This window comes from Haliotis asinina, chromosome 3 (genome assembly GCF_037392515.1).
Source record: "Haliotis asinina isolate JCU_RB_2024 chromosome 3, JCU_Hal_asi_v2, whole genome shotgun sequence".
Lineage (NCBI taxonomy): Eukaryota > Metazoa > Mollusca > Gastropoda > Lepetellida > Haliotidae > Haliotis > Haliotis asinina.
In genome coordinates this window covers 4,484,999-4,508,214 of record NC_090282.1, presented here as the reverse complement: position 1 = coordinate 4,508,214, position 23,216 = coordinate 4,484,999, and the positions used below count along the sequence as shown (strand labels likewise).

Sequence of the window (23,216 nt, the reverse complement as noted above, 5' to 3'; positions counted from 1 at the left end):
TATAACTCTTTCGGGTAGTTGGACAGACAGTGGAATAAGTACTTTTCTTCATTAGAAAGTAGGAAACAAAATCAGCGAAATCAGTTTGTGTTGCTGAAGTTGTTTTAGCATATTTTGTGGGTTTCTTCAACATTATTGATGCCATGCGATGTTTTCTGCTCAGCTGCGGTTGTCAACAAGACGAGTATCGGCCCCACTGTAACCTATGATCCGCTCAAGATCACGCTCCAAGACGACTCAAACGGTTTCTTTAAACCAATCTTCCCATACCATGGTCGAGTGAGTCATGTTTGGCTGAATACTGTTTAATTATTTCATATTTAATACGTACCGCTTACAGTAAGGACGTCGTCACGATATGGCTGCAATATTGCCGATGTGACGTTAAATATTAACTCACTCACTAAACTAAGGACGACAACGAAGATAACAACATTTATATAACCTTGGAATATTGTATAAATATTAAATGAGATAAATATTCAAAAGATATGAAAAACAAAACATTAGAACAACTTCAGCATTGCCATTTTGGCCTGATTGTTAACAATATCAATAATTTTATCATCTATATCACAAGTAGAATGATACAGCTAAAGAAACAACACACACGAAGAGTAGGGATCTTGTCAACATTTAGAAACACCTCGGTACATCAGTTATATCCTAGCAGTGTACAACATTGAAACACATGGAATACCGAGACAGAGGCTGTAGCGCCAACGCAACTGATTCAATAACCCAGTTATTAGGCTCCCCAACAACACAATCTCCAGCAGCTTTGAACAACTGAACTACATCTTATCTCTCTAGGCTGTAGTTACGACTCCCGACGGGAAGCCGGCACCTGATGAGCTAATCGAAGTGACATTGGTTGACTACCGTAACGACATTCGTCTCGCCAACAACTACACCACCGACAGTGACGGCATCATCCGCTTCAGTGTGTGTGACATCATCACCAATAAGACACAAGACTTCAGCATTGATGTAATGGGTGTTTAATACCACTAATACCAATACCACAATGAATACAATACCACTAAGGCAACTTCTGGCCCAGTAGTCTTGCCCCTAAAGTACCAGGGCCATGGTAGACAGGCTATCTAAGGTACCGCAATTTGATGATCGTAGTTGCGTCCCTTGTATGTGCTAGGATTCACTGATCATCGGTTCGAATCTATAATGATTCCTGGTTATCACCAACTACAGTACACATGCATGACTTAATGTCTTGATTTCCGTCTTCGTTAACTCACACACCATAATCGAGGTTCCACGCCGTTTCAGCTCTCGCCAACAAATATTAAGTTGTTGTATTATTAACACACTTTGTTTGTCTGTCTCCTTTCTTGGCCTACCAAGATCAGTGATAATTCTGCCATATGCTGTCAAAATACGTCACTCTGATTGGTCGGTCTAATCAGTGATGTAGGGTTAAGGTGAGACTGACAATTTGCAGATGACATATTTACTCAGTACGTTTTGCATTCGAAATGATATTGTCAGTGTTTCCGTTTTCGTAGTTTAATATCCATCTCTATTCTTCGGCTAATACATGATTTGATTTCCATTCAGGCAAAGGCAGTCCTGTACGCGAACCCGTCATCCTACAACGGGCTCTCTAACGCCCTCTCAATGACTCGGGCATACAAGACGGTGAAACAGTGGTACTCTCCATCGCAAAGTTACATCGCTATCCCTCGCCAGAGCCGCAGCGTGGCGTGTGGGGGAGAGCTGGAAGTGACCATCCCGTACACCACCACCCTCAACACATACACCAAGTTCTACTATCAGGCAAGCTACTGTGCTTTACTGTTGAAGTATGACATGGTTGTGACATCATTGGGAATATGTTCCGACATTATAACGTATTATAATTATATTATTCAACTTCATTGCGACATTGTTTGCCATGGTACTAACACATGATTGTAATAATGACAGCATTGTGACAGTGAAGTGAGTGAATGGGTTTTTACGTCTATTCCAGTAATTTCACCATGTGGAACATCAGAAATGGGCCTCACACATTGTACTCGTGTGGAATCGACTCAGGTGTCTAAGACGTGACGAGTAAACGTTTTACCCATTGGGCAAAACCCATCGCAGCTGTGACTATGCTGACATTGTTGTATCTGTAAAGACGTTATTGTGACATTGTTGTATCTGTAATGACGTTATTGTGACATTGTTGTAAATGTAAGGACATTATTGTGACTGTATTGACATTGTCGTGACATTGTTGTGACTGTTGACATTGTTGTGACTGTTGACATTGTTGTGACTGTATTGACATTGTCGTGACATTGTTGTGACTGTTGACATTGTTGTGACTGTATTGACATTGTTGTGACATTGTTGTGACTGTTGACATTGTTGTGACTGTATTGACATTGTCGTGACATTGTTGTGACTGTTGACATTCTTGTGACTATGTTGATATTATTGTACCCATGTTGACATTGTTGCCACTGTACTGACCTTGTTGACATTGCTGTGACTGTATCGACATTGTTGTTACTGTACTGACATTGTTGTAACCATGTTCACATTCTTGTCACTGTATTGACATTCTTGTGACAGTATTGACATTGTTGTCACTGTGTTGACATTTTGTATTACCATTGCTGAGACTGTAATAACATTTTTGGGACGATATTGGAACTGATATAACTGTCAGACACATGAAATGCTGTATACTTTACCCGAGTACTAATCCTATCTGACCTTAACACACAGGTAATGTCCCGTGGTCGAATCCTACATATTGGACACAAAGTGCACCACTTCCTGAAGCACGACTCCACGGAGTTCCTGGAGGTGCCCATGGCATCGTGCCTTCAGAAGCTACCTGATCCGACCCCGCCCCCAGAGATTGGACAGGTACAGGGCGGAGAGGAAGGCGCCCACAATGAAGGGGAGGCAATGGAAAGTGTTGAACATCCAGTGGAGATACAGGGTGGTCTCAGCCATCCTCTAGGGGTGCGGAGGAAACGGGCACCTGTTATCGGTGAGTTGGAACAGATGAGGGATGGGGAGGAAGAGGAGGGGGAACAGATGAAGCATGACAACAAAACGCATGCGGGAAATTACACGTTTGAAGACGGTGACAGCAATGGCAATAACACCTTAAACGACACGACTTCCCAGCATGAGAGGGATGACACGCATGTGGAGGGTGGTGATGGCGCGACTTCTCATGAAGAACCTGGTGGTGGTAGTGCCTTGCATGATGAGAGTGGTGGCGGGGATGTGCATGATGAACGCGGTGGTGGAGACGTATATGAAGAAGCGGGTGGTGGTACAGCGCATGACAAGGGTGGTGGCAGTACTTTGCATGGAGAGGGTGGTGGCGATGCGGTGCATGAAGAGGGTGGTGGTACCGTGCCCGAGGATGTCAGTACTGTAGGGAATTACTCGTTAGAAGCATTAACACATGGAATACATAGTGTGAGGCAGGATGACACACTTGCAGAGGCTAATGTCACAGTAACTGACACCAACGCTACCTCTGAGCAGAAAAGTAATGGGCGGGACATAGAGTATGTCTATAGTGAGGGTAATGGAACTCAAGAAGAGGGAAATTACACCCATGAGGCAGGGAATCACACGCATGAAGACTGGGGGCACATGCATGGAGAAGGGAAGCACGTACACAATGACGATGGCACTAGGAGCGATCTATTAACCGACGATGGAAAAGTAACTAACAATAGCTGCAATGACGCACTACACAAAGTAGTTGGTCAACAAGATAATGCCAGTCAGGGTTTAGATGGGAAAATACTAAATGACCCGTCTGAAAGAACTGAAAACGATACCATTGTGCATGACGATTACAAAAAGACTCTAAAGACAACTAGCGGCCCCTATGATCATCTACCGTCTGACGAGAGAGGTGCAGGAGTGAACGGTTCCGTGGAAACTGATGTAGGTGTGATGGAAAATAAAACCTCAAATGAGAGACACAGGAATTGTAAGGAAAATTGCAGAAACACAGAGGCAGATGATATAGGAGATTTTGGTTACGATGAATATGATGAATATGATGATGAATACGATGATGATGATTATGATGATGAATACGATGAGGAGAATAGAAATAGAAACCAGATAACTGAGGACATATACGGCGAGGAACCGATTCAAGCGGCTATTTTCAGACCGTTTGGGTTGAGGAAAAAGCGGGCATCCGGCATAGGTGAGTGTAGGTAGCTGTAGGTTGTAGGTCAGATTAAGCACATGAAACTCTATCACCGTTCATCTTACCACATGACAACAGACCTCTTTCAAATTATTTCATTCGCCACAAGAACAAAACATTTGGTGCGGTAAGTTAAAAGGTTCCCTTGTGTGACTAAACCTGAGACTTACGTCTTCAAGACATGACATAGTGAATATTCACTGATAAGGCAATATTTTCTATAAATGGCTTCCAAGCCAAGATGGGAAGACTAAATTGTAAAGACATGTTTAAGATTTTTGACTGTATGGTTTCACCTGTTTTGTGTTATGGGTCTGAGATTTGGGGTACTAACTACTGTAACATCATTGAGTCTGTTCAGGTAAAATTTTGTAAATATTTCTTGAAAGTTGGTAAATCTACCTGTAATAACATGGCTGTTGGTGACTGAGGCAGATTACCTCTACAAATTACTTATATGACCAAAGTGATTAAATACTGGTGTCGCCTATTATAGATGCCTTATAATAGGCTGCCAAAACATCGTTATGATGCTCAAGTCCTTAGATGATGTTGGTCGAAATACTTGGGCAACTTGTGTCAGACATATTTTATTTAAGTATGGCTTTGGCTATGCATGGATCAGTCAGGATATTGGTAATGTTGATTACTTCATATTCTTGTTTAAGCAGAGACTTTCGGATAATCTCAAACAATGTTGGTTCACTTCAGTCCAAAACTCTAATAAATGTTTTTATTACTCCCAATTCAAGACACTCTTAAATGTGGAAAGGTATTTAAATTCTGATATTCCTTTACATCTAAGATCTGCATTGTCGAGATTTAGATGTAATTTTAATTTAGCAGTTGAAACCGGAAGATACAATAAAGTTTATTACAATGAAAGATTATGTTTATTTTGTAAATTGAATGACAAAAATGTTGTTGAAGATGAATTTCATGTACTCCTGAAGTGTGAACGCTTTTCGGATTTAAGAGTAAGATATATTCAGAAATATAATCACCTGAATTTAATCCAAATGCCAATATTATTAATGTTATGAAAACAAGTAATGACTATGTTATAAAAGATTTAGTATGTTTCTGTACTATGTACTTGAACGCACTAGAAATGCTTCTTTTAAAGAGCATGTGCACTAAATTCAACATCATGTGCAAATGACGGGACTGTATGATGGGCCTGTGGCCTTTTACTGAATAAATGTGTCTGTCTATCTGTCTGTCTCAGATAGATGATGTGGCTACTGACATGCCTGGATATTCACCAGATAGCTTACTAAATCCATATGCCAAAAACGAGTCCTGAAAAAACCCCTAAAACAAACAATCAAAAACAAAGTCACCCTTCAAACTCATCGCAGTGTTAACCAGTTGGCGGAGCTCGCTGTTTCGGTAACCTTCTCTGTGTGTTTTCCACGCCCATCCAAACCGACATGGTATTGAAATACGTGTTAAACACAACATTCTTCGAAAGTCAAAGTTTTCTTTGTTTCTCAGTCTGTTCCATTTCATATGATTTGTTAATACAGCTCGTGTTGCTTCTCTGTTTTAAATCCTGAAACGCAATGTGTATCAAGACAGTGAGAAACCTTTATAATATACTAATACACGATGATGGAATCCCCCAAACACGAATGTCTCAACATTTAGGGCTAAAGAGCAAATTTCGTCACCCTGTTGACAGCGAGGAATCCGAGAGAGTGATGATGGTACCAGGCGCTAGGATGCAGTTTGTAGAGACACGCAGGAAGGGAGGTAACTCCCACAGTACGATTTTTTAGTTTTATGCTTTATATTTTACCTGACATGTCCTATTGTCAGAAACATTTTGCAATAAACCGACCTTGTCATATGTTTCTTTTAGCCCATCGTCACACAGCACATACTTGTAAACCACATGATATGATACACAACCTATTTAACCAGTATTGCCATTTTCATTCACATGAAATGTGATGTTATGTTAATGCTATTAAATGATCTTCTGACGAAACTGTTTTTGCTTCAGCTGCAGAGATGGTTGGTAATGATGTGTCTGACGGTGTTGAGGGAGGTGATGAACAACCCCCTTCGCCGACCGGGCCTCCTCTTGCTCCCCCGTCCCAACACGTGTCCCACTTCACTATACGGGTGCCGGTAACGGAAGAGATGTCCCCAGAGGCTAGTCTGCTAGTCTACTATGTTCGGGATGACGGAGAGACCGTGGCCGACAGCATCAATTTCAAAGTGGAAGCGTGCTTTAAGAACAAGGTGAACTGGTCTGGAAGCTTGCATTGCTGAATACAAGAACATTGCTTCCGTTTGAACTCAGGGGCGTAGTTACCATTCTGAATAAAAGCCTGACTAGTGGTTTTTGCTGTGAAAATTTGACAAGCCCTCAGTACTATCTAAATATAAAGCTTTGCAACGTATCGAGCTTACACGAACAAATGGCTTGCTAACCGACTGGCTACAGGCAAGCTGATGAAGTAGATAGTCCTCATCCCAACCACTTCATGTAATAACAGTCAACAACGAAAAACAGGGACTGCATGCAGGCTTCGTCTGATTTGCAATCTTTTCAATTTCGTAGGTACTCATTTACATGTGATCAAGATTAAGTTCAATCTCTCGATAGATGGGTGTGTTCATTCAACCACAAGCTTACACTATCGATTGTGTGCGTGACGTCCACACCAGCACGGGAGCTGTTTGTCTGTCAGTACCCGTGATCTGGACGCCAGGGGTCAGCCGGGATTCACCTCAGTCTTGACCGCCCTGATGGTGTTGAATGGATGGTTTTCTCCCACCTCTTTAATACTGACGTTCAGGTGTTCCTCTACTTTATACGTTTGGGGTGTCCTTTCGGTAGAAATGGTCCCAAGAAGAAACCCTTGATATAAGGGGAGAGCAGTTACTTACGCTGTCAATTATTGGTTTTCATGGCCAACACGCCGGTGCCTGCCACTTTGATCGTTTGACGTTATCTCCGATACACGTGTATCTCTACCACCTCGATCACTCTGTCAGTACATACAAACTGTATTTGATTGCACATCTCCAGATAAACCAGATTCTACTGTTTTCAACCCTGGACGCCGTCCCATCTTTGACTTTAGGGCGGAATCAGATTCTGTTCGCGTACACGTGTGATGTTCTATGTGTTTTTGGGTATTGCTGTGGATCTGTGCTGCTGTTTCTTCATTACTCATGATGCCCATGTCACCGTACCCCGAATGTCCGCCACATAGTTACTAATAGAAAGATGCACTACTTCAGTATTTTCAGATGTGTCAAATATCATTGGCATACGTACGTATCTCATTGTAGGTGAATCTAGAGTTCTTGGAAAAGAAAGTCATACCCGGTATGGAGGCAACTCTTCGTCTTCAAGCAACACCCGGATCCCTCTGTTCGGTCGGAGTGATTGACAAAAGTATCAATATACTCGGCGGAGACCACCAGTTGACGCCTGATACGGTAATCACTCACTCATTCACTCCTGGACAAACCTTCCTGTGTATTCCAGAGAAGGGCTTGTGTTGACAAATGCACATACTGTGCAAACTTTATATATTTAAAAAGGGGTAAAAATCCTGTTTTCAGCACATTCATGTCATTGCCCTCCCGTATACCATATGTACAGTGACGGTTCCGTAGCATGGCATATATCTGGTTGAATAGAAACTGCAACAAATGAAATGTGTTTGAAGCCCACGTGAAATTTAAACCCAAGAGTTCATCTAGGCAGGACATTTATGATAATATTTATCGGGAGTTACACAACATTGTTATATGTTGATCTTTACTTTTACGTAACATTCAACCGTAATCCAGCAATGTGCAGTATTACTAACGAAATGAATTAGATCAAACGCTTTTAGATATGAAATTTGTCTGACCACAGGTGCGATATGTTTTGGTCCTCGGAATGGTGTATATTCAGGGATGTTCAGGCTGATTTAGCAAGGTGGTCAGTGACGTACTGTCGTGCCTCGACCAGGTATGACATGCTCACAGAATTAACCACGTTTTGTCAGGTCCAGACTTTACTAGCTGCAGCTATGTGAGCATGCACTGGGAACATTCTTGAATGTAGAGTGAACCAAGAAACATTCTGAGACGTAGTTTTCCTCTTCAGATGTTCGATATACTACGGAAATATGGAGGAAGTGGGGATCACCACCACTACTACAGGCTTGACAGAGAATACTGTGAGCGGAAGGTGAACGGTATGTACATGCAGAGGAAGTCGTTACGTCTTAGGATGTTTCGTTAAGGATCTCTAACCGCAAAGTGCAAGTACGGTGGTGCTGTGGTTCTTCTCAGTGATTATAACAGTGATGCACGGGTAACCTGTATGTGGTCGTATAACGTACATGACAATATCCTATGATTGCAGATGAAGAACGCACCCCGGAACACGAAATGGGATGGTGGCATTACGCATCCCGATACGTAGACGCAGTCGAAGCTTTCAGGGTGAGCATTGCACATAGTTTTTGTACATTTCCCTCCATGACAAGGAAAACGTCAAGCCATGTCGGCAGATATATGTTTGTTACATATAATTTGCTTCCACAGGGGACTTAGGATCGTCTCGTGTGCTCACCAACATGTAACTTTGACACGTTCACTAACTTGATGGATGGTGGTTACTTTGGTGTAAGGAAACTTATAATTGGTGTTTCGGTAAGGTTTCACAAAACTCCAAAGAAAACATATCTGTCAGGAATGAGTATCTAATGGGAATATCTATGTTGCGCCTGTCTACATTCAGTAGTCATCAATTTGGTTATCGTAATTCTAGGCAGTGAGAGGCGAATCAATTAATTGTTTGCTGTCAACTCATGAGTACAGTGTGTCATTTCTGTCAATTAGCCATAATTACTGACTATTGCAGCAAATGGGGATGGCGGTCGCTACGAACATGGTGCTGGAGACGCGGCCTTGCTCCAAGGAGTATCCGGTGTACTACGACGGAGGTAAAGATTGTCCCAGACCCGTGTCATGGAGGAGTAATTACTGATTTTTATGTTCAATTGACGTCATTTATTTTCTTTCCTTCCTGTGTTTTTTGTGAAAATATTTTGCATAGATCTATACTAACATTCTCTATTCTTTCATTTAAGACGTTAGTAATGTTTACACTTTGGCGATATACCCATAGTACGAAAGTTGTAGACGTTTGAATGCGAGACACACTATATAACTGTATCTGCAGATATGTTGTGATGCGGGGAACGTTGTTCAACATAGACCTGAACCTAAGTACACGCTGCAGTGTAAAAGCCATGGGTCCGGTTCAAGTGAGGAATTTGCCTCATACAGCATGCACAGAACATCCCGTCGCCTTTGGGTGTACGATCCACCCTGTTAATAGTGAAGCCTTATTCATATATCATGCAAGTATGGTTGTTTGTGAAGAAGCCTTATTGTATACATACCCGTCCCTCTATATCTGTACCTCCATACCTGACTGTTGTGTGTGTTCAGAAGGTGTGGGTCTGCCAGGACCAATTTCAATACAAACTGAACTGCCACGGGGTATCCCACTCAGCGAGACACAGAAAAAGAAACCTTCTGGTTCCGTTCTTCGAAGCTACTTCCCCGAGACCTGGTTGTGGGACCTGGAACAAGTGGGGTATGTTGCACAAATATAGTCTATATGACAACGACTTGTGTTTTCAGTTATATCACAGCGGGTGACCTTGGGGTTGCAGGAAGCCCCAAAGAAACATACCAAGGGAAAATCTGGGATCATGAATGTGATGTAGTCAGAATATTCAGACATATATTTCCGCCTCCATATGTCGGCTGCTTCGTGCTTGTAAAATCATATACTTAGTCGGTACACTTTGTCTTGGTCTATAGACATCTCCGCCTCCTGTACAGTCCACCTGAATTTAGATGGACTTCATTGCAACACTTTGACTTGTGTGTATCTTTGCACGGCTGCTGTAGTTGTGGTGTGTTGCAGTGACGAAGGAGAGCTGGAACTGAGGAGGACTACCCCTCACACTATCACCCGCTGGGTCGGCAACACCATTTGTACCAGCCAGTCCGCGGGTGTAGGGGTGTCTCCACTGACGTCACTGACAACATTCCAGCCGTTCTTCTTGAGTATTCATCTCCCATATGCTGCCGTGAGAGGGGAACGACTTCCGCTGCACGTCACTGTCTTCAACTACCTTGAGAAATGTCTGCATGTACGTATTGCGAATGTTTGCATGTAGGTATTGTGATGGCTGACTATCTTGAGAAATGTATACATGTGGGTGTTGTCATGGTTGACTAATTCGAGAAAATGTCTGTACATACGTATCCTCATGGCTGACTACCATGAGAAATGTCTGTTCGTAAGTATTGTAATGTTGACTGCCTTGAGAAACGTCTGTATGTAGGTATATTGAAATGGTTGACTATCTTGAGAAAAATATGTATGTAGGTATATTGTAATGGCAGTTGCTCTGTCTGCCAACACATACTCGTCCAATCCTGAATACCTGAATAAACGTCACTGCAACCGAATATAACTGCCGGTTGATGTTGTATGTGTTGATCCTGTTGTAGATGCAGGTGACTGTAGAGACGGGCGATGACATCACTTTGACGGTACGGGACCACCTGAAGCTTCCATTCTGTCTCTGTGGTGGCAAGAGTAAGACACATAGCTACTACATTGCTGCGAAGGAAGTTGGAAAACTCCCAATTGTTGCTAAGGTAAGGGACAAATGCCAGACGCACTGCCTACAAAGGGAGAGACCTGCTTGCATGGGGGATAGGCAGACATCCATCGTCAGATACGATAAACCACTTGAAGGTTTTGATTCTATACCTAGATAGTTGACAATATTTTACCCTGGTAACAGAATGCTAGGTTTAAGCATCTAATTAGAATGAATAGACCCTTTTCGAAAAATGCGTATTTTCAACAATTACATCTGCGTTCATATTTAGATATCATTAGGTCTCATAAAATAGTTTTTTAACATTACAGATCTAATCATTCCATTGGTATAGGTGCACCAGAGTGTTATGATGTGAAACATCCATTGTTTCAGGCGGAGATAGTCCCTGGGATATGCGACAACAACATCGAGCCCGACATGGAATACATGGGCCTGTCTGATGCTGTCAAGAGAGAGTTGTTTGTCAAGGCGAGAAGTGAAACGTAGTGAACATAAAATATTATTTGATAAATCTTTATATGACTGTCTTGCTGAAGACTTTATCTGTTGATATCTCAGGTAAATCCTTTCATTCACAGGTGGAGGGAGTGACACAGGAGTACACCAAGAGCGTCTACATCTGTCCTAAAGGTTACATTCTGTCCTGTCCTCAATCTTTCCAAAGCAGACATCAATAATGTTTATATGAAGTAGTACAATGATATATTAATACATCACAATTGTAACCAATGTAATGTATTTTCTAAAAGTAACAGTACAAGAATTTTATTCTTTGCATCAAAGTAGCTGTAGACATGTACCTGCATGTCATGTCGTTCGTGCTTGTAGATTCTGAAGTGACGAGGCAAGTGGTGGAACTACCTCTGCCTGATGACATCGTGAGGGACTCCGCCAGAGGCCATATATCTGTCATTGGTAGGTGCGCCTTCGTACAGTAGAAGACTGGTCTGATCAGTTCACCTCTAGTGGGTGAGCATGGTTTAACCATATACCATCAGCAACAGACAGGGACACCAAACCCTCCTGTACAAACGTTATGCTGGACAGAAAGGGCTGAATTGGATGTAACACCGTTTTGAACGTCATGTCTTGTAAGCTGAATGTGAGACAAGAGAAAATTGGCTTCGTATATATTTGGAGTCCTTACGGATCTTATGAGCAATGTGTCTTTTTGTCCCCCGTCTTGTAATGCGCGGGGATATAGTCGACGCCTCGTCTTTCCGTCAGTCCGTCCGTCATCATTTTGTTTCCGGAGCATAACTCAGAAACCGTTCAATATTTTTAGAACAAACTTGATAGAAATAGTAATCTCAGCCTATGGTTATGCTTTTTGCTACTTACAGATTTTTGGCATTTATATTTGTTTTGTTTTTCCATGGAACATTTTAGTGTTAGTCTTATGGTGGGGTGGGCTTCGTTTCCGGATCAGAACTCTAAAACCGTTCAATATGTTTCTGCAAAACTTGGTAGATATATCAATCAGAACCTAAAGTGGTGCCTTTTGCTACTTACAGGTTTTTGTGATTTCTTTGTTTCTCAGTTTCCTTGGAAGCGTTTCGTACTTACTCTCAAAAGTGAGAGGTGTGTTCCGTTTCCGGAGCAGAACTCAAAAACTTCTTAATATCTGTCAGTGTTTCTTAGCAGATATGTGTGGCAGACCCCAAAGTGGTGCCTTTTGCTATTAACATGTTTTTTCTGATTTATTATTTTCTCCGTTTCTATGGAAATGTTTCGGACTTAGTCTCAAAATGGAGGGATGGGCTTCGTTTCCGGAGCAGAACTCATAAACTGTTCAATACGTTTCTGCAAAACTTGGTAGATATATCAATCAGAACCTAAAGTGGTGCCTTTTGGTATTTACAGAGTTTTGTGATTTATTATTTTCGCGGTTTCCATGGAAACGTTTCGGACTTACTCTCAAAAGTGAGAGGTGTGTTCCGTTTCCGGAGCAGAACTCAAAACCATCTTAATATCTGTCAGTAAAACTAGGTAGATATGTGTGGCAGACCCCAAAGTGGTGCCTTTTGGTAGTTACAGGTTTTTGTGATGTATTATTTTCTCGGTTCCACGAACACGTTGCTGACATCGTTTCCGGAGCACAATTCGAAAACCATTTCATATCTTTCAAAAGATCTTGGCAGATATACGAGACAGATCTTGAAATAGTGACTGTTTCTGATTACAGATATATGGCCTTTAGAATTTTCATGAATTCCATGGAAACAATTCAAACTTAGTCTAAAAATACAATGAGTAACTCTCAGATGATTTGTCCTTTCAAATATGTGGGGGCTGGGGGGATATGTCATCTTCTGATGACTCTTGTTTCTTTACCTCGAAGCTTTCCTTATCATTTGGTTCAACTTCATGTAAATGAAACTTTCCCTGGAACTCGTCATTAATAGCTACAGGTTTGCACATAAGCAGGAAAAACCCTCTCGTTAAAATATACTGTTTATTTGAAAACCGGATTAGACAAAAAGGCAAACATTAACAAAACACTGCTGGGCCTTAAATAATCCCTGAATCAGTTTAAAAGTGCAGAGCCACATCTGCAGCCTTTAGCCAGATATGCTAGAACGAGTTCTTCAAAGTATTGAATCTTGTTGAACAGGATAATACAGTTGTAATAAATGTTTGATTTTGAATGGCAGGTGACATCATGGGGCCTGCACTGAGTAACCTTGACAACCTGGTCCAACTTCCCACCGGATGTGGCGAACAGACAATGATCACTTTCACTCCCAACATCTACGTCCTCAAGTATTTGACGTTCACCTCCCAGCTTACACAGGAGATGAAACTACTCTGTGAGAGATACATGGAAACAGGTAAGAACTGAGAAGTCATCCTCTGCCTTATAACGGCAGTAGAACTATTTCATTGGTTCATTGTGTCAGCTTCTCAACTACTGATTATAGATTTGTGATATGGAAGGCTTCTGGGAATTTCGTCCATAATTTAAGCCCGATGAAGCATGAGCTGTATGGATTTGTTTTGCTATGGGTGATAAACCTGAGAAGTATACAGAAGAACCAGGCTACAGCGTGGAGAGGTTTTGCACACCTGAGCTTTCGGAATGTAATGACATGTTGTTCTTGAACTATCCGGAACTATCTTGTCAGCATGTTACACAAGGTCATGTTACTACAGGTTACACCCGAGAACTCAACTACATGCACAGTGACGGCTCCTTTAGTGCATTCGGGAAGAGTGACCCCTCTGGGAGCACGTGGCTAACGGCGTTCGTCGTCAAGTCGTTTGCCCAGGCCCAGCGTTTTATTTACATCGACCAAACCAACCTGATCTCGAGTGTGTCCTTCCTCAAGTCTACTCAGATGGAGAACGGGTGCTTCCGGGAGGTGGGCAAGGTGTTCAGCTCCTACATGATGGGCGGGCTGGGAAAGGTGGAAGATGATACAGCCCTCACAGCCTTCGTCGTGGTTGCAATGCTGGAGGCCCGCGTGGCCCGCGACGTGAGTAGCAGATACACAGTGGTCAAATGTAACATATTAAGTTTAAGTAGTGTCTCGCTTACTGCCAAGACCATACATGGCGGGTAGGCCATCAGGCTAGTGTATAACTTGAAAAATGAATCTGGCAATTTACAGAGAATATGAATAGATCCTGAGTCACAATAGATATGTTGTACGAAATAGCACTTCTGTAATTTCTGTTCATTCCCGGGTATTCCTTAAGACAGACTGTTTCAAACAATTTTTTAATACAAGGCATCTTGTTACTAATGATGTGTGCATTGTGTGTGCCAGCATAATGAAGCTTGAGCCATGTACTCCACGTATCCCATTGCGCCTGTGTAGGACCCAGTGTTGAGGACCGCCTTGAGGTGCCTGTCCCTCCAGCCCCTGGACGAAATGGACACCTACACACTGACCCTCACTGCCTACGCCCAGACCATGAATGACCCCTCCAGCCCGGCATCCGACGCAGTTATGACCGAACTCGAAGCAAGGGTCATCTCTGACGGTAGGTGGACACCGTTCAGTATTCCACATTTGTCTTGTGTTCCTCACATATTTTGCAGTGAGAAAGATGTCGTGTAAACAAAGAAACTACTCGTTAAAAGTAACATACGTTACACTCAGTATGAGACTGACTGGAACAGACTATTGGCTGTCACAGCCGCGTTGTTTTAGGCGATGACCGTCATTCAGGGCATTGTTGAGTGTGTGCTGTCGATGCTAATAACAATCCTCTCTTTGGCAAATTCGAACAGGAACATGATCTCACTCTACTTTGAAAACAATTGTAGACTGGACTATTTAATATTGAGTTGTCGTTTGGAATGATTTTGAAAGCACTGTAATTAATCATCGGTGTGTGAAGGTTTGTGCTCAGCTTCTATACCCTAGGGGATAAAACAAAGCCATTATTATTCCAGGAGTGTTGGCTTACTGGGGACGATCAGGTTCCGTGCCTGATGCTGTCAACACGTGGCACTACAGAACAGCGCCGTCAGCGGAAATCGAAATGACGTCATACGGCCTCATGGCCACGCTGTTGTACTATGAAGACGGGGCTATAGCTAGAGGACAACCAACGATCTTGTGGCTGTCTCAGCAGAGAAACTCCTTTGGGGGATTCGCCTCGACTCAGGTAGGCACCGCCGTTATTTACTACCGTATACCCAGATATCCGTGAACTGCGTGGTGTCTACTTTGGTGATCTGGCGTGATGTTGGTGGTGTTACACTAACGTACACAGTACGTTGTACAGAGTGTGGCCTACTGAGGTGTATCTTTAAATACATTCAGCTATGCCCTCAAACATTTGTGTAGACGTTTTGCAGTTTTACGGTCGATAATCTCAAGGAAGAAATAATTGTGACCAACTGTCAAAGCATTCCCCAGCCATGATCTTCCCAGTAACAAGGAGTTTTGTTTAGAACCCTATGTTACCCTATGTGCGGGGTGATCTGCCTTTAATTATCGAAATGAAAATATACACTCTCCATAGTAGTTAGTTTCGATCTGGCATGACTAGTCTGTGCAAAACTAGGTCTATGAACTCGACATGGCTGTGCAAAGGTGTATCAGGGGTGAAACAATGTGTACAATTTGTCTTCGTTTTGGGGGGATGAAAAATTTAGCTTGAGGCGGATATCGTTTCGTTAGCTTCATCTGATCCATCTGTCGCTACAGGATACCGTCCTTGGCCTTCAAGCAATGGCAGAGTTCGCCAGCAAGACATTCACTGGCAACGCCACTGACCTTAGCGTGGCCTTCGACGGCGACAAGATGAGTAAGACGTATGACATCATCACGGGGGTGAACACACTGCTACTCCAGAAGGCTCCTATCACGCACCTGCCCAATACACTCACTGTCTCCACCAACGGTACAGGTTGTGCTTTGATACAGGTGGGGCTCCATGTCGCAGGCTTTGCTGTCTACATTCTACTGCTTATGCTTCCTGGGTTATGTTGCATCTTGCAGATTACGACCAAACCATACTAGTACCAGTTTGAGTGAGAAAGGTAGTAAACATGAATTTATGTACAGTTACGGTGGAGACAAGTTTGGCCGCGGTATAGAATGTCTTTTAACCGCGTCACTTAGTTTCTAAAAGAAAGAAAATTACAAAAAGAACAAGAAAAACAAACAAAAACCTAAATGCTTCGGCGACATGTCACACATATCTCATGTGTGTTTATGCTTCCTTTAAAAGGCTAATGTGCAGTTCAATAAACTGCCCGAGAATCTGGGAATCGACAAACCTCTGTTTAACCTCAGCGTCGCGGTAAGAAGGTCAAGGACGAAGAGGAGTGATTGTGCCCGCCGATCAATCAGGATATGTGTCAGGTATAACCCTTGTAGTCAATCAGTGGCACTGATCTCATAGCCCTTGAACTTTGATGAAAGGATTTTACAGTGCATGTCAACAGCTGTACTGTCAGACAGACGTCCCCTCAGAGGTTGCCGGTATAATCTCAAATCGAAGTTTTGAGAGATCTCTCATAGATCTGGATTTGTTTATTTATTATTTTTGGGATATTTTTAATGTTTAATCCTGTAAAGATATTACACGGCACAGTCGGGATATGTATTACACAGGGCATGAAAGGTAAAAGAAAAAAAGGGTATATATCATTGTTTCACACATCCTTACCCATGCATACACACAAACATGTGAATAAGTCAGGATTTGTCATTAACTAAATGTTCATACATTGCCTGTTTCTTTACAAAGTCGGAGAGCGGAAGATTGCATGATCGATTCCCAGCCGCGTCTTACCTCAGTGGGTACAACAAGGACTGGTCGGTTGGGAGTCAGTATGATGTGTCTAAGTGGGGTGTTCATGCGAAACTGTTGCATGGTGTCTGTGTGGGCTAGCACTATAGAACCAGCTTAAGCCTGGGCTGCTACAAGCAGCCACACATATACATGCATGCACGTCGTCATATGAGCGAAATATTCTTAAGTGCTGCGTAAAAAATACAATTCACCTCACCTCCTTTTTAAGTCATTAAATATAGCTTTGCTCCGATATCATCTATCAAATAATTGTAGTTCAATTCTTTCTTCAAGCGATATAGCGTGGGTGATATTTTCTTGTGCTACTTAGTAAGAAGCAGAATTAAGTCAAAAGTATAATCCGTTCGAAATGTGAACAACCGAAAAGCTTGATGTAATGAAAAAAAGAAACAAAACAAACCCCAAAACAAAACAAAACAAAACAAAAAAACCCCAAACAAAACAACAATCACAGACAGTGAAAAAACCCAGTAATGGCTGCCGTATACAAATGTACGTCAAGAATGAGCATGGTCTGATCGCAAACTGTATTTCCAGTGCCTCGTCGACAACGCAAACCACTTTGCCTATTTAGGATGGTGCCAATGTTATTAGATGTTTATGTTGCTTTACGCAGTATTCCAGCTTTCAGCACAACAAAATCAATAATTGCATGAGAACTGACATATAAAACAAACTGTTACTGATGGATTACGTGAGCATGTATTCGTCTTATTTGACAGCACGATCACAAAAACCTATTTATTATCGATTTTATTTGGGTATTTTCAGTTTTATGGGTGAGAAGGGCTTCAGCGCTGGGATGAGTATGCTAACGGTGAAGATGGTGACGGCCTGGACACCGGTCCTTAACTCCTTGCAACAAGTAGGTCGATAATGCGAAAATATTGTATAGAAATTCTGGTATGAAATACATGATCAGCACGATAGGGAAGCAGCCGTAATGCAGTCCCACCTCCCTGTCCCCAATGAGAAACACCACGGGAATTACACGGCGTTAAACACAACTGATTTCTTACATTACTGATTAACACATAACGTTAGTACATGAAAAACCAGGGGATTATGTGTGATTTCAATGCAATTACATCATACTGATGAGTCTGTGAATTTACTAATGTGTATATTCCTTTTCATATTTCAGCTTGATAGTGTTTTCCCTATTTTGAGCATGAAGAAATACGAAAATGATGTCAAAAAGGGTTTAGTAGCATTTTATTTTGATGAGGTGAGCACTATTTATTCTTTCCTCTCATTCATTTTCAACAAGGACTCCCATCTATTGAAAATAAAACAAAAACATAAGAATATGTTGCGACTGAATGGATTCAAATATTTCAATAAGTAAGGAATAATACAGAAGAGCACCAAGATAATAACATACATGTGCATGACATGTCGTGCTTTACTCCAGTCAGTGTGGTCTTGACCAGGCCTGTCGATCCTGGATCAGAACCCAACACAGTAATGATCAGCTGGTTGGAATATATGACCTGTTGTGACCTCGATCGCAGCTATTAGCTTCCTTTTCATTTGATAATTTACTATCCCACAATTTTACTGTAAAGTTTCATAACAACATTTACCCAGTCCCTCAGTCACACACGTGCATATTTTTGTCGATTTCCAGCTTGATGTTAGAAAACGCTGTTTCGAATTCGAACTGGAACAAGACCGAAACCTAGCAGTGTCTGATCCGAAGCCGGCCGAAATACAAGCTTTCCAGTATTACGAAAAGGGTAACCAAAGACAGTTGTCTTGTTTAATTGTTATTTACATGTCACATTGCACATTTCATATTATGCAGAAGTCACGTCAGCTGGGTTCCTAGTAATCAAAGTTGGATGTGGTAGTCATGTTCAGTGATTCCGCCGTCTTTTCCCGCTTGAGTTGTGTTAGGTCGCCACGATATGCTGGCACGGGGATGATGGGGCTAGTCTCATAGTGAAAGCGTCGGCTAATGATGCCGAAGACTCGTGTTGGATTTCCTGTACTTGCACGGTGTATGTTCCACTTTCCCAGTGTCTCGAGGTCGGTCGTTATTGTGGTTGGACATAAAACCCAACACCCTGACTTAGGAAGGTATTCCTAAATTCACTTGTTTATCCCAAAACGAAGCTAACGTTTTCGCGCCTCTGCTTGACGCTGGTGTTGTCTGTTCTACACGTTAAGTTGAATCGTAGTTATCAGCGGCCACATGTCCGAGCACGAAATTCCATCGTTACACGTGCAAGTCGCGTGTTATTTCAGCATTTGAAGCCTTTTTTAGAGCTCGATGTTTGTCGAGGCATAAATAATCTGCTGCCTATTTATTGTCGACGTTCTTTTTTTCAGATGTAACCGTTGTTAAATCCTACGCGATTGACACAACGTGTGGAACTAAAGCTGAAATCCCGGATCAAACAACGGTACCGACTGGGATGGCAGGCTCACCAAACCTTGTGCAGAATCGAATACAAAGTAAGATGATGAACTCTGATTTAGGTTATTTTGTTACAATTTTGGAAACCTGCATCTCAGATCGGTTATGATGTGAACAAGAGAAATACTGATAAAGGACACGTGGGTAACTAATAGCTAAAATCTGGATATTTGATGTGTTAATCCGAACATAGGAAATAGCAGACAGTGATGGGCTTTCAATGAGTTGAGAGTGTTTTATGTGAACATTGTCAAGCGATATTGTTTCCCCCTCGGTGTACTAATTCACTTGTTCCTTCTTTTCAGTTTAGTTGTATTTGATGTCAGTCGAGGTTGTCTGATGGGTTAAAAACTCCCTCTGTTTCAGACCTGATGAACATGCCCCCGCTCCCTTCACAGAAGGTTGGTGCTTTTTTGCTGTAGAAGAACAACCAATATGTTGCTTCTGACGAGGGAAGATGATTTATTAGAATGCTAATCATTTTCATTACACTACTTTGATACACAAAACGAATATTGTAAATGCTGTTTTTATGTATAGTTCAGAGTTAGAATGTCTTCCCGTGTCGATTAATCTCAACAGAAAACACATATAAGGGCAATGGTGATGGTCATTACCCGATTGTTTTTATTTGTGATTCCAAGAGTTGATTGTCATATGACGTCAGACACTGTCCACATGTCGTCACTAGTTGGTCATATGACGTCAGACACTGTCCACATGTCGTCACTAGTTGGTCACATTACGTCATCTCAACAAAATGCCGATATCAGTCTATGGTAAACAGAAATCGAAAGTACAGTACAAAACTGGGTACATCGATCCAGTCCAACAACACCAGACTGCTGAAGTTTACAGCTCGGCACCACAGCAGCTGTTTGTATGTGGATCAAGTTGTTGTTCCCCTTTCTTATACTGCACATACATAGTTGTCTTCATGTTGCAGATGCAGGAGACGGCGGGATGCCCTGTTTGTCTTAACGAGAAACCAGAAGATTTCGGTCAATTAATATGTCATTCGAAAGCAAGTAAGCGTGCATTGATATTGTTTTCGTTTGTGCTATAGGTACCATACACGACCATATAGTCAATATATAGTAATATTTCCGACAAATGTGAAATACATCATTTAGAACGCATATATAATTAAAAACCATATTATACTATGGCTCTCACTCATCTATATGGTCATGTGATCGCTAAATTCTTTCTATTGGAAGGCTGTTACTAAAGTAAGAACAGGTGACTTACCCATGATCACAGGGACTTGTATCGCATAGAAACTGGATTAGAAACACATACAGGTGTATCATACCGAAACATAAGTCTCATTAACCTATTCAAACATTGACCAACTTTTTTAGCATATCCGAATTTTCGCGTGTGAAAGTGAAAAATGACACCACAAACAGCTCTGGTTAAACTGAATTCCAATTCTTTGTTTCATAAGACAATGGTATTTACAAATGAATTTTAATTTTAAACTTTAATAACACGTACGCGTACCGTCTTTCTATATTTCATGTTGAAGTTCAGGTAGCATACCTTAACTATGGAATCACAAACAGCCCTTGTTTCAGGTAAAATGATTCACAATGCATCTGGCTCACTGGTTAAACCTGTTATGTGTTTTTGCGCTTATTCAGCGTAGATCTGTAACGCACAATCATGTTGATGAAATATCAGTTGATGAAATAAAAGTTCGACTTTTCTGGCGGCAGAGTTTCGTTTTGAGATTTCCACGATTTCCAGGGTTTCCGTGTGTCAGAGCTCGCTCTGCGAGAGAGCACGCTCTGCGGCGTGGTTGCTTGGATTAGGAGGAGCTTAGTGTTGGAATCAATATACAAGCGCTTAGACATCAAATCATACTGACTGATATTTACGCATCCAGTTAAATGATTCCAGTCTGAGAATTCAGGACTGGTTATCACAGTAAGTTGCGGAATATGACGAAACCTGGTAAACAGGAAACGAGACTGTTCTGTAATCAGTATTATGACATGAACCGTACCCTGGTACTATTATCCTTTTATATAGTACTAGGGTATGGTCTATACACCTGTATGCCTTTCTAACACCGTTTCTAAGCGATACAAGTCTCTATGTCCATGATCGACCACTTCAGGGTGAACGTCATTATAGCGTCATCTCGAACATGAGGATATGTCCCATTGTGTGTGGAATTTCTGGTTTGAGTTGCTGAAAGAGGATATAGACCCCTTTTGCTTGTTGAAAGAGTATCTGAATGGGTTGGATGGTTAGACTCTGACCTATCTGATGCTTGCAATCGTATCTCAATTGCCTAAATCAACGCCCATGGTGACAGTCACTCGATTGTCTGTATGAGATTCCAAATCTCACAACCGGTTAGGACACCGGTTAGAGTTGGTTGGTCCACAGGCAAACTGTAGCGCAAATGGGATTCCGCAACGTAGAGAAAATGACCAGTCTTCATATATGCGAGCGGTCATATTCTCTACGCTGCGCAACCCCATTTGCGCTACAGTTTGCCTGTGGTTGGTCTTTGGTAACAAATGTTTATCTTAAGGGGCGAATAACGAGATCTGGGCCCACTTGCACAAAACGATCTTAGAGCTACAATTATTGTAAATCCTTAAGATCGCGATCTTAGGCACCGGCTACAATCGCCATCCACTTGCACAAAGCGATTGTAGGCTAAGATCATTGTAAGTTACAATCAAAACTTACAATTGGTCGGAACCAATTGTAAGGAGCTAATATCATTGTAGTCAAGAGCAAAATGGCGTCCAAGTTGGTGTCAATTCCACGCAAATAATTAGCTTTACGTTAGGGGATTGCTTTCATACTGCATAAAACTGTATGATTCGCCTCGACACTTCAACAACACGGAGAATGCAACATCGATTTAACGTCAGAAATATCGTTATTTGCGGTAGTGAACAACATCATTATCGAGTCGATATCATAAAGTACATTTCTCACCCGATTCAGTGTTGGAAAAAGTATGAACACCATACCTTTTTGATAAACAAGGAAAGGATAGTAACGAAAGGTGTCTGCTGCGATTAGCAGTGGCCATGACCTTTTCAATAACTCAAGGGCAGCTAATTTTAGTTTTTACGCAAGATGGGAGTGGTTTCCCTTTGCAGATTATGCCGTTGCCGTAAAATCTGCCATGCCCAAATACAATGCATGTTCTCTTGTGACAGAACAGATCTCCACATGTTTCTTTTCGGTTGATGATTTTCTCTTAGTTTATCATTGAAATAATCTACAGTTGGATAACGTGCAGAATTATGTTTTTTCTACTTGTAAAAATTGAATCTGACGAGGGACAAGAGTTGTAATCTATGCTTTTTAAATATAATACAAGTATTCTTCAAACGGGAAAAATACACTTGCTGGGGTATGTGATATTTGCATAAAACGTTTTTTTTGACAAAACGAAAAAATAATTATCAATAGGATAAAGTAATTAATATACTGTGGATGAGCATTCAACAACACATACAACACACACGAAATAATAACGTTTTCATATTTCCCTGTCATGAATTTTCCACAACACTCCCACAGTCATGTCACACTTTCATATCTTTACAAATCTAATGCTTGCGGGATATATTGGGGATTTTACTCCAAATAACACCTACGAGAT

The 23,216-nt window shown here is 41.7% G+C and overlaps 1 protein-coding gene across 2 annotated transcripts in view; it reads left to right on the top strand.

Annotated features, from left to right (window-relative positions):
- LOC137277327 (alpha-2-macroglobulin-like protein 1) overlaps positions 1-23,216 on the top strand; it is a 63,124-nt gene that overhangs the window by 32,945 nt on the left and 6,963 nt on the right. Inside the window, exons 10-36 of one of the 2 annotated variants that reach the window (XM_067809011.1) lie at positions 164-279; positions 814-990; positions 1,579-1,797; positions 2,743-3,013; positions 6,216-6,457; positions 7,517-7,666; positions 8,328-8,418; positions 8,589-8,668; positions 9,090-9,171; positions 9,686-9,830; positions 10,167-10,395; positions 10,760-10,909; positions 11,251-11,346; positions 11,457-11,508; positions 11,707-11,793; positions 13,533-13,709; positions 14,032-14,354; positions 14,700-14,865; positions 15,281-15,495; positions 16,041-16,259; positions 16,567-16,700; positions 17,926-18,019; positions 18,299-18,382; positions 18,785-18,893; positions 19,489-19,614; positions 19,943-19,977; positions 20,523-20,604. In XM_067809011.1, the coding sequence (XP_067665112.1) occupies positions 164-279; positions 814-990; positions 1,579-1,797; positions 2,743-3,013; positions 6,216-6,457; positions 7,517-7,666; positions 8,328-8,418; positions 8,589-8,668; positions 9,090-9,171; positions 9,686-9,830; positions 10,167-10,395; positions 10,760-10,909; positions 11,251-11,346; positions 11,457-11,508; positions 11,707-11,793; positions 13,533-13,709; positions 14,032-14,354; positions 14,700-14,865; positions 15,281-15,495; positions 16,041-16,259; positions 16,567-16,700; positions 17,926-18,019; positions 18,299-18,382; positions 18,785-18,893; positions 19,489-19,614; positions 19,943-19,977; positions 20,523-20,604 (3,951 nt within the window). Of the gene's footprint in view, positions 1-163; positions 280-813; positions 991-1,578; positions 1,798-2,742; positions 3,014-6,215; positions 6,458-7,516; positions 7,667-8,327; positions 8,419-8,588; positions 8,669-9,089; positions 9,172-9,682; positions 9,831-10,166; positions 10,396-10,759; positions 10,910-11,250; positions 11,347-11,456; positions 11,509-11,706; positions 11,794-13,532; positions 13,710-14,031; positions 14,355-14,699; positions 14,866-15,280; positions 15,496-16,040; positions 16,260-16,566; positions 16,701-17,925; positions 18,020-18,298; positions 18,383-18,784; positions 18,894-19,488; positions 19,615-19,942; positions 19,978-20,522; positions 20,605-23,216 lie in introns of both variants that reach the window. The other variant, XM_067809010.1, reaches the window with a different exon arrangement.